At 44.4% G+C, this 12,048-nt stretch overlaps 1 protein-coding gene across 4 annotated transcripts in view; it reads right to left on the bottom strand.

Moving 5' to 3' along the window:
• The window catches only part of RINT1 (RAD50 interactor 1), a 41,852-nt gene extending 30,071 nt beyond the window's left edge, over nucleotides 1-11,781 (bottom strand). For 2 of the 4 annotated variants that reach the window (XM_060196387.1, XM_060196389.1), the window contains exons 1-4: nucleotides 11,593-11,781; nucleotides 10,263-10,308; nucleotides 684-779; nucleotides 301-485 (exon numbers count right to left, since the gene is read on the bottom strand). In XM_060196387.1, coding sequence (XP_060052370.1) covers nucleotides 301-485; nucleotides 684-779; nucleotides 10,263-10,308; nucleotides 11,593-11,766 — 501 coding nt within the window. In that variant the 5' untranslated portion in view covers nucleotides 11,767-11,781. The remainder of the gene's footprint in view (nucleotides 1-300; nucleotides 486-683; nucleotides 780-10,262; nucleotides 10,309-11,592) is intronic. The other 2 variants (XM_060196388.1, XM_060196390.1) reach the window with 2 other exon arrangements.
• Between the last annotated feature and the right edge of the window lie 267 nt (nucleotides 11,782-12,048).

Raw genomic sequence — 12,048 nt, 5'->3', positions numbered from 1 at the left:
CACCTGCAGCTCTGCTCTACCGCTTTTGAAGCCTCCCCCGCCCAGGTGAGGACTGGGGGTTTGAACCCGGGTCCTTGCACACTGCAGTGTGTGCACTTAACCAGGTGCACCACCACCTGGCCCCGTGTCTTCAACATTTTGTAAAATGCTAGCAATACTGTAAATCCTTAAAACCTATTAAGCAGGTCAAAATTAAGACTATTTGTAATAACCAGTTATCTTCAAAATTCCTTGTGACAATGATTCTATATGTATAGAACATATACTATCAACATTATTTCAATAACTTTTTATACTTGCCTGCTCTTCTAAGTGCATTTTATTCTCTGTCATCTGTTCTATTACTTTATCCAGTTTTTTTAAAGACTTGAGATCATTTCCTACTTCCTTTTCTATAAATGCAGATACATAGGAAGCAAGATCACCATTATCTATTCCTTTGCTGACAAGTTCATTTCCAACAGGATCTGTGATATTTATGTCACCTAGGATGAAGAAACAAAAACAAAAAAGAGTAACAGTTACAGAACACCCTGAAGAACTATGGATGCTCAGAGACAACACAAATACATTAAAACTAAAAAAAAAAGGGGGATCTGGCAGTAGCACAACAGATTAAGTGCACATGGCACAAAGCACAAGGACCAGCATAAGAATCCCAGCTCAAGCCCCCAACTCCCCACCTGCAGGGGAGTCGCTTCTCAGTTGGTGAAACAGGTCCTCAGGTGTCTGTCTTTCTCTCTCCCTTTCTATCTTCCCCTCCTCGATTTCTCTTTGTCCTATCCAATAACAAAAACAGCTATAAAAAGAATAATAATAACAGCAACAGCTATAAACAACAAAGGCAACAAAAGGGAAAAATAGCATCCAGGAGCAGTGTATTCATAGTGCAGGCACCGAGCCCCAGCCATAACCCTGGAGGGGGAAAAAAAAAACTATGAAATTAAAAACATATAAAGGATATAATGTAATGCATTTAAATACTAATAATTTCAAGAAATAGTAAATATTTTTCATATATGTATTTTTTTTTCCCAAGTGAACAGCTATAATCAACTACAACAAAATGTTTAAGAGCAGAGCAAGGCAGGAGAGAGTTGAAAGGGTGACTGCGGGGGTCGGGCGGTAGCAGCAGGTTAAGGTAGTAGCGGGTTAAGCGCACCTGGCTCAAAGTGCAGGGACCTGCGGAAGGATCCCGGTTCAAGCCCCCGGCTCCCCACCTGGAGGGGAGTCACTTCACAAGCGGTGAAGCACATCTGCAGGTGTCTTTCTCTCGCCCTCTCTGTCTTCCCCTCCTCTATTTCTCTCTGTCCTGTCCAACAACGGATGACATCAACAATAACAATAATAACCACAAAAGGGCAACAAAAGGGGGAAAATGATGGCCTGCTGGAGCAATGGATTCATGGCGCAGGCACTGAGCCCCAACAATAACCCTGGAGGCAAAAAAAAAAAGGGGGGTGCCTGCATTGTCATGTGTGCAGCCCAGGCTGAGAACACAGAAAAAATGGCTCAGAATGCAACTAAGGTGATAGGTCAGGAGATTGGTCAATAACTGGGCAATGGTGCACGGAGTTAAGCTCACATAGTATGAAGCACAAGGATTCATGCAACTATCCCAGTCAGAGGCCCTGGCTCCCCACTTGCAAGCGAGGTCGCTTCACAAGCGGTGAGCAGGTCTGCAGATGTCTTTCTCTGTCTAGCTCCCCCTCCTCTCAATTTCTCTCTGTACTATTCAATAAAAAATATATAATAATAAAATAAAAGGAAAAAAGGGCCGCTAGGAACAGTGGATTCATAGTGCAGGCACTGAGCCCCAGCAATAACTCTGGAGGCAAACAAAAGTTGATGGCTCAACTGACAAGATTATCAGACTTTCATGCTGAAGTTCTCAATTGGGTTGACAGCACTGCATTTAGTAGTGTGTGTGTGTCTCTCTCTTTCTCATCTCATGTAAAACTCTCTCGGGAGTCTGGCAGTAGCGCAGAGGGTTAAGCGCACATGGCGCGAAGCCCAAGGACCGATGTAAGGATCCTGGTTCGAGCCCCCAGCTCCCTACCTGCAGGGGAGTCGCTTTACAAGCAGTGAAGCAGGTCTGCAGGTGTCTGTCTCTCCCCGTCTGTCTTCCCCTCCTCTCTCCATTTCTCTGTCCTATCCGACGACGACAACAACAACCCCAACAACGATAAAACAACAAAGGCAACAAAAGGGAAAAAAATGGCCTCCAGGAGCAGTGGATTTGCAGTGCTGGCACTGAGTCCCAGCAATCATCCTAGAAGCAAAAAAAAAAAAAAAACTCTCATATCTAATAAATTAAATTTTTTTAAAAGGAAAAGTGGCCCAGGACAGTGATATTACACATGTGCAAAGCCCCCTACATACACACACCAGCACAAACTCAAAGAGTGAAGGAAAAATTCCTTAAAATCTTTCCTAGTAGCCACAGGCTTCAGTAGATGTTGGCATCACAATACAGTTACAAACATCATTAAAATGCTGTTCCGGTTGGATGGTAGCCAGTGGGTTAAGCGCACATGGCACAAAGTGCAAGGACCGGCCTACGGATCCCGGTTCAAGCCCCCAGCTCCCCACCTGCAGGGGGGTCACTTCACAAGTGGTGAAGCAGGTCTCCAAGTGTCTATCTTTCTCTCCCCTTTTTATCTCCCCTCCTCTCTCAATTTCTCTCTGTTCTATCCAACAACAATGACAACAACAACAATAATAACAATAACAACGATAAACAACAAGGGCAAAAAATGGGGAAAAGTGGCCTCCAGGAGCAGTGGATTCGTAGTGCAGACACCAAGCCCCAGCAATAACACTGGAGGCAAAATAAATAAATTTTTTTTTTCCTCCAGGGTTATTGCTGAGCTCAGTGCCTGCACCATGAATCCACCACTCCTGGAGGCCATTTTTCCCCCTTTTTGTTGCCCTAGTTGTTGCAGCCTCGTTGCAGTTATTATTGCCATTGTTGACGTTGCTTTGTTGTTGGATAGGACAGAGAGAAATGGAGAGAGGAGGGGAAGACAGAGAGAGAGGGGAGAGAAAGATAGACACCTGCAGACCTGCTTCACCGCCTGTGAAGCGACTCCCCTGCAGGTGGGGAGCCGGGGGCTCCAACCGGTCCTTAGGCCGGTCCCTGCGCTTTGCGCCACGTGCGCTTAACCCACTGCACCACCGCCCGACTCCCAAATAAATATTTTTTAAATGCTGTTCCACAAGATATTATATCAATAATCTATTTTATTAGTGAGGAGTAAACTACTTTATTGGTGCAATTTTTATTAAACCTGTAAAGTATTTTCAAAATTAGCAAGAAACCACAAGGTATAATTTAATGCCAATGGGAAGCTAACTTTCAAATATTGTTAAAAAAAAATTGGGGGAGTCGGGCTGTAGCGCAGTGGGTTAAGCGCAGGTGGCGCAAAGCACAAGGACCGGCATAAGGATCCCGGTTCGAACCCCGGCTCCACACCTGCAGGGGAGTCGCTTCACAGGCGGTGAAGCAGGTCTACAGGTGTCTATCTTTCTCTCCTCCTCTCTGTCTTCCCCTCCTCTCTCCATTTCTCTCTGTCCTATCCAACAACGACAACAATAATAACTACAACAATAAAACAACAAGGGCAACAAAAAGGAATAAATAAAATAAATATTTAAAAAAATATATTAAAAAAAATTTTTTAAAGAAATTTTTAAAAAATTGGGCTGGGTGGTGGCAAGCCTGGTTGAACACACGTTACAGTGCACAAGGACCCAGGTTCAAGTCCCTGGTCCCCACCTGCAGGGGGAAAGCTTTATGAGTGGAGAAGCAGTGCTGCAGGTGTCTCTCTGTCTCTCTTCCCCTCTATCCCTCTCTCTTTGCTCTTAATTTCTGGCTGTCTCTATCCAGTAAATAGATAAAGATAATAAAAAAATTTTTTTTAAACTTAAGTGTATGGAAAATATAAAAAGTGACCAGAGTAAAATCTCCTTGAATAGGACTAGTGAAATAGCTAACTTAGATAACATGCTGCTTTGCCAAGGGTACAACCCAGGTTCAAGCCTGGCCCCCATCACATTGAAGGGAGCTCCCGTGTTGTGGTCTTTTTTTTTCCCCTCTGTCTCTATCTAAAGTAAATAAAAACAAATGGATAAAGCTCCTTGAGTGAAAGAAGTTTTACAAGTAAAAAAAGGTCTTAAAAGCTCCTAATATCATTGTACAAGGATGTAAGAAGTGGAAAAAAAAAAAAAAGGAAACATGACACACACACACAAATTACCATAATAAAAAAATCAATCCAGGGGCCTGGTGGTGGCTCATTGGTTGAGAGCACACATTACAATGCACAAGAACCCAGGTTCAAGCCCCTGGTCCCCACCTGTAGGGGGAAAGCTTTTCAAGTGGTGAAGCAAGGCTGCAGGTGTCTCTCGGTCTCTCTCCCTCTCTATCGCTCCCTTCCCTCTCGATTTCTGGCTGTCTCTATCCAATAAATAAAGTTAAAAAAAAAAAAAAACTTTAAAAAAAATCAGTCCAAGGTGGTCTGGAAGGTGGTGCAGTAGATAAAGCATTGGACTCTCAAGCATGAGGTCATGAGTTCATCCCCCGGCAGCACATGTACCAGAGTCATGCCTGGTTCTTTCTCTCTCCTCCGTTTTCATTAATAAATAAAAAATATCGGAGTCCGGCAGTAGCTCAGGGGGTTAAGTGCAGGTGGCGGAAAGCTCAAGGACTGGCGTGAGGATCCCGTTCAGTTTGAGTCTCTGGCTCTACACCTCAGGGGAGTCGTTTCACAAGCAGTGCAGCACATCTGCAGGTGTCTATCTTTCTCTCTCCCTCTCTGCTTTCCTCTCCTCTCTCGATTTCTCTCTGTCCTGTCCAACAACGATGTCAACAATAATAACTACAACAATAAAACAACAAGGGCAACAAAAGAGAATGAATAAATAAATAAATAAACAAATTGAGAGAGAAGGAGAAAATAATGAATGTGAGAGGCAGAGAGATACTTGTTGCAGCACTGCTTCAGCAGGGGATTGAACTCAGGTCCTCATGCTTGGAAACTGTGTGCTCTACTAGGTACCTCATCACCTAGCTCTCCAATCTACCCCTAAATCTTTATGGAATGACACATAGTTCAAATATGTAAATAAAGTTTCAGTTTTCATTTATACAAAACACCTAAGCAAATAAACACTGTTCCTCTTTTCCAGGGTTTATCTAGCTACATCTTGCTAACCATTTGTCCTTTTTCTCTCTTTTTGATAGAGGGTGATAGAACTAGATAGGGAGAGAAAGAGGGAGAGAGAAGAGCTAACTGCAATACTCCTCTATTTTAGCACTTGTAAAGCTTTCCCTCTGCAACTGGATGCACCATCAAGGGGCCCTAGCTCTCCCTCTTTCTAGCTATGTAATTCAATGAAAAAGTGGCCTGGAGTAGTAAAATTCACATATCCCAACTCTCCCATCCAAAAGAGGAAAAATGTAATTTAACTAAGAATATACTATTCTGGGATCTTTCTCTCTCTCTCTCTCTCTCTCTCTCTTTCTCCCCTCCTCACCCCCCACCTCTATTTGACTTCTATCTCTATCCAATAAATAAATATATAGTGTTTTTTTATAAATATATTTTTAAATATTTTATTTTATTTATTTATTTATTCCCTTTTGTTGCCCTTGTTGTTTTATTGTTGTAGTTATTATTGTTGTTGTCGTCGTTGTTGGATAGGACAGAGAGAAACAGAGAGAGGAGGGGAAGACAGAGAGGGGGACAGAAAGATAGACACCTGCAGACCTGCTTCACCGTCTGTGAAGCGACTCCCCTGCAGGTGGGGAGCCGGGGTTCGAACCGGGATCCTTATGCCGGTCCTTGTGCTTTGCGCCACCTGCGCTTAACCCGCTGCGCTACAGCCCGACTTCCAAATATATAGTTTTTAAAAGAGAGTGAGTGAGCCACAACACACCTCCTAAGACTGTATGTATACATGGCAAGGCACATGTCCTACTACCTCTCTAAGTCCCTCAAATGACATTCTTTAAAATAACTTGGCAGCAGTCCAGGAAGTGGTGCAGTAGAACATCACAGGATTTCTGTGTGTGAGGTCCCAAGTCCCAGCCCCCAGTACTACCATGTGCCAGAGTTTTCTCTTTCCCCCCCCTCATAAATAAGCAAATCTTTTATTATTATTATTGATTTTATTTATTTGCCCTTTTGTTGCCTTTGTTTTTTTTTATTGTTGTTGTTGTCATCGTTGTTGGATAGGACAGAGAGAAATGGAGAGAGGAGCGGAAGACAGAGAGGGGGAGAGAAAGACAGACACCTGCAGACCTGCTTTACCGCCTGCAAAGTGACTCCCCCTGCAGGTGGGGAGCTGGGGGCTCAAACCAGGATCCTTATGCCGGTCCTTGCACTTTATTCCATGTCACTTAACCCACTGCACTACTGCCTGGCCCCTAATAAACAAATCTTTAAAAAGTAATACATAAATAATGACACACTGGCACTTTGGAATATTTTTATGTTCCTTTCTCACTCACCTCTTTCTCTCTGTGACTCTCAGCTAGAACATCAGGTATGTGCAATTTGACTGCTTTGCTACTTTATTATTTATTTATTTGCCTCCAGGGTTATTGCTGCAGCTTAGTGCCAGCACTACAAATCCACTGCTCCTGGTGGCCATTTTTTTCCCATTTTATAGGAAGGACAGAGAGAAACTGAGAGGGGAGGGGCCGGGTAGTGGAGAACCTGGTTGAGTGCACAGTGTGCAAGGACCCAGGTTCGAATCCCCGGTCCCCACCTGCAGGGGGAAAGCTTCACAAGTGGTGAAGCAAGGCTGCAGGTGTCTCTATTTCTCTCTCCTTCTCTATCACCCCTTCTCTCTCAATTTCTGGCTGTCTCTATCCAATAAATAAATACAGGTAATAAAAAAATATTTTTTTAAGTTTAAAAAAAAGAAATTGAGAGGGGAGAGGAAGATAGAGAGGGAAAGAGACACCTGCAGACCTGCTTCACCGATTATGAAGCGACCCCCTACAGGTGGGGAGCCAGAGGCTTGAACTTGGATCCTTGCATGGTCCTTGCACTTCATACTATGTGCACTTAACCTGGTGCGCCACTACCCAGCCACTGGCTACTTTACTTTCCATTCAGATAAAGAGTGAAAAAAGGCAAGACAACACATCACTAGAGCTTCTTCCAGTTTCACAGCACCTCCTCCGTGGTGTCAGGGCACCTGTTAGCATGCAAGGACATGTGTCCAGGCCCCCAATCCCCACCTGCAGGGGAGAAGCAGTGCTGCAGGTCTTCCCCCCCTCAATTTAATCAATTAAAATGATAAATGTCCACATTTCCAACACACGTTCTTGTCCTAAGTAGGATTTTTCGCTCTTCCTTGTCTCATCCATGATCCAGGAACCAAATTATCTGTTGTACTCTTTCCAGATCAGCCTCTATCATAAATAAATAAATAAATAAATAAATAAATAAATAAATAAATAAATAAATAAATATATTGGAAGAGAGAGAAAAAAAAAGAGAAAGAAAGAGGTGGTCCAGGAGGTGGCTCAGTGGATAAAGCACTGGACTCTCAAGCATGACGTCTCGAGTTCAATCCACAGCAGCACATGTACCATCTGGTTCTATCTCTCCTCCTATATTTCTCATTAACAAATAAAAATAAAATCTTAGAGAGGGGGGTAAGAGAGAGACCACAGCATCAAAGCTCCCTTTAATATGGTGAGGGTTGGAATTGAACTGGGTCATGTGTATGACGAAGCAGCACACTATCTAAGTAATCTACTCCTATCCCCACAACAAGGGGGTTTAGAACACTTTTAATTGCAAAGAAGGTAGTTGAGCCACCAAAGAAGAGGTAGGGCTAAGTCTACAGTCTTCATCTATCATTTTACTAAAATAGTAGCTCAGTAAGTGCCAGCTTCCCAGACACAGGACAAAGGTGGAAAAGGGATAGGTTCCCCCATGAGATATTGGGTACAAATTCTTCAAGGAGAAGGAACTGTCTTATGGCAGCAAAGCTTATCAAATGCTGTCAACTATTTAGAGCTCTGTTTCTGAAGCAGATTGTATCATTAGACAATGTTAAGGGGAAGTTAACTTTTTTTTTTTCCCGAGAGAGAGACCAAAGCACTGCTCATCCCTGGCTTATGATGGTACTGCGGATTGAACCTACAACCTCAGAACCTCTGGTTTGAGAGACTTGTGAATAGCCATTATGCTCTCTCCTTAGTATGGTAACTTAACTTTTAAAGCCAATACAGTAACATACGCTCCCCTCCACTACTCACTCTCAGACAGTTTGCCAAGGTAAGAAGAATCAATCTTTCCCCCATCCCACCATATAATAGTTGTTATATGATTTTCTTTTCCCCAGTAACTTCTACTTCAAAAACCCAGAAAATTTCATTTCCAAAGCCTTCCCATATGTAAGCCATTAAAGTAAAATAACAAATGTCCACATTTCTGACATATGTTCCTGTCCTAAGTAGGATTTTTCCCTCTTCCTTGTCTCATCTGTGATCCACAGACCAAATTATCCATTGTACTCTTTCCCAGACCAGCTCTTTCACAAAGTAAGTTCTTGGGAGTTGGGTGGTAGTGCAGCAGGTTAAATGCAGGTGGTGCAAAGGACAAGGACCAGTATAAGGATCCTGGTTCGAGCCCCCAGCTCCCCACCTGCAGGGGAGTCGCTTCACTAGCAGTGAAGCAGGTCTGCAGGTGTCTATCTTTCTCTCCCCCTCTGTCTTCCCCTCCTCTCTCCATTTCTCTGTCCTATCCAACAACAACATCAATAACTACAACAATAAAACAACAAGGACAACAAAAGGGAATAAATAGATATTTTTTTAAAAAATTTAAAGTTATTATGACTACTATTTATTAGATAGAGAAAGAAATTGAGAGGGAATGGGGATAAGGAGAATGAAAGAGAAAGAGGGAACAGGCAGTGGTGCACTTGGTTAAGCGCTCACATTGCAGTGCACAAAGACACAGGTTCAAGCCCCTGGTCCCCACCTGCAAGGGGAAAGCTTCACAAGTGAAGCAGCGCTGCAGGAAATTTCTCTCTCCCTCTCTATCCCCCTCCCACTCTCAATGTCTGTGTTTACCCAATAAGAAAATAAATAAAAATCTAAAAGCACAAATATTGGGGTGGGGTAGATAGCATAATGGTTATGCAAAGAGATTCTCATGCCTGAGGTTCCAAGGTCCCAGGTTCAATCCCCTGCAACACCATAAACCAGAGCTGAGCAGTACTCTGGTAAAATAATGATAATAGAAACAGAAATATTAAAGAGAAAAGGAAAGATACTTACACCTCTAATTCACTGCTCAAGAAGCTTCCTCCCTATAGGTGAGTACCAAGGGTTTGAAATTACGTTCCGGGGTCCAGAGCAGCGTGAAGCACACGTGGCGCAAACTGCAAGGACCTGAGTAAGGATCTCGGTTCAAGCCCCCGGCTCCCCAGCTGCAGGGGAGTCACTTCACAGGTGGTGAAGCAGGTCTGCAGGTGTCTGTCTTTCTCTCCCCCTCTGTCTTCCCCTCCTCTCTCGATTTCTCTTTGTCCTATCCAACAATGAAAGACATTAACAACAACAACAATAATAACCACAACAAGGCTACAACAACCAGGGCAACAAAAGGGGGGAAAATGGCCTCCAGGAGCAGTGGATTCATGGTGCAGGCACTGAGCCCCAGCAATAACCCTGGAGGCAAAAAAAAAAAAAAAAGAAAGAAAGAAAGAAATTACGTCCTTGCACATTGTAACTGGCTATATCACTGCCCAGCCTATCAGATCAACTTTTTATTGCAAACTCATTGGAGATAAGTAAGACTAAATGATTATCATTTGACTTCTTTAAATCCAATTATGAAAGTGTTGGTCATCTTTCTAAGATCAGTCACCCCTCCAAATGTTTGATCTTTAATAAGTAGATGCTTCATAAAAATAAGAGGTAGGCACCAACTAGTTTGAAGTCTGTATAATGGGAAGCACTCCAGCAAAACCATACCACTGCCTGCATGAGGAAGGGGTCAGGGACTGTTCTTCTTCAAAACCATCCCACGTCCTGCAATTTAGAAAGGCAAAAAATATGTTGAGTAATAATGGGTATTCAGTCCTATGCAATGCAAGCACACTGTATAAAAAAGGGGAGGGGGCTTTATCTAAAGATAACCAGACAAAGACCCTTTTTTGGTGCAGACTCTGGAGGTCTGAGCTTTGGAGAGAAAGCTGGATAAAAAGTGCTAAGATGTTTGGAGTCAGCTTACTTTTCTCCTCTTTGTTGTTCCTTTGCTCACCATTTTCCAAGCAGCACTAGAAAGAAAATAGCAAAACAAATACATTAAGACTCGAGTGATGGGAGTCAGGCAGTTAAGCGCACTTGGTGCAAAACGCAAGGACCGGCATAAGGACCCAGGTTCCAGCCCCCAGCTCCCCACCTGCAGGGGAGTCGCTTCACAACTGGTGAAGCAGGTCTGCAGGTCTTTCTCTCCCCCTCTCTGTCTTCCCCCTCCTCTCTCCATTTCTCTCTCTCCTATCCAAAAACGATGACATCAATAACTACAACAATAAAAAAACAAGGGCAACACAAAAAGGGAATAAATAAAATATTAAAAAAAAAAAGACTCGAGTGACAGGGGCTGGGTGGTGGCACACCTGGTTGAGTGCACATCTTATAATGCACGAGACCCAGGTTCGAGCCCCCAGTCCCCATCTGTAGAGGGAAAGCTTCACGAACAGTGGAGCAGGGCTGTAGGTGTCTCTATCTTCCCTCTCTATCTTTCCCTGCCCTCTCCATTTCTGATTATCTCTATCCAATAAATAAAGATACAAAAAATTTAATATATATATATAATTAAATAAAACTCGAGGGGGATGGGCAGTAGCGCAGTGGGTTAAGTGCACATGGCATGAAGAGTGAAGAGCAAAGACCAATGTAAGGATCCCAGTTGGAGCCACCAGCTCCCCACCTGCAGGAGACTCACTTCACAAGTGGTGAAGCAGATATACAGGTGTCTTTCTTTCCCCTCTCTGTCTTCCCCTCCCCTCTCGATTTCTCTCTGTCCTATCCAACAACAACAACAGCAATAATAACAACAATGTTGAACAAGGGCAACAAAAGGGGGGAAAACAGCCTCCAGGAGCAGTGGGTCATAGTGCAGGCACCGAGCCCCAGTGATAACCCTGGAGATAAAAAAAAAAAAAAGAAAAAAAGACTCGAGTGACAGGTGCAGTTCATACAGGGTTTTCAAAGGGCATCCACAGAGAAGTCCCAGCCCTCTTCCCCTTGGGTCTTCCTGCGGGACCAAAATCATCTGATCTAAGGCAGGTTCCAAAAAGAGCCACCTCTCTGAGGCCACTACTGTCACCCCTCTAGGACCGCCAGGGTCACCTCCCCAGTGAGATGTTTCCTCTAACCGGGACGCCCTGGGAGACCTGTGCCATCTCACCAGGACTGCGAAGGCCAACTCCCCTCAGTGGCGGGAAGCAGGCTCCCAGATGCCAGGGCTACCTCACGACAACAATCTCCCTTGGGAGATCTGTGCCACCTCACGGGGGCACGGATGTCCCCTCCCCGTGCCGACAGCACCGCCTCACCGGAGCAGCAGGTGCCTCGGGGATCTCTCCCTGGGAGAGCATCCCGCCTCCGTCAGACTTGTCGGCTCCATGCGCTGCCAGCGTGGCCTGAGAAGTTCGGTCTTGGCCGGAGATAAAACAGCAGCTCAGCCTTGGAGACTGGACTTCGCTGCCACCGCGACTTCCTCTCCTCATCTCTCTGGTTGTTTCCTCTCTTCCTGGAGAGGCCCTGCCCCGGCAGGCTCTGATCATGCACGGGGTGCCCCCTGCGGGCGGGAGGTTAAATTGGTCACTCAGGAAGGGGTGTCAATCCTCAAAAGCGAAATGGGCGGGTTTTCTACTCCCTCCACCTCGCTGGAGCTCTTAATGACGGAAATAAAAGTATCCTTCTGTTTGGGGAGATAGCACAATGATTAGGCAAAAAGACTTTCATGCCTAAGCCTCTGAGGTCCCAGATTCAATATTCACCAATTCCAT

Source organism: Erinaceus europaeus, chromosome 8, assembly GCF_950295315.1.
Source record: "Erinaceus europaeus chromosome 8, mEriEur2.1, whole genome shotgun sequence".
In the NCBI taxonomy this organism is placed as follows: Eukaryota; Metazoa; Chordata; class Mammalia; order Eulipotyphla; family Erinaceidae; genus Erinaceus; species Erinaceus europaeus.
Note: the sequence above shows the minus strand (reverse complement) of the source record. Positions and strands in the feature narration are given on the sequence as shown.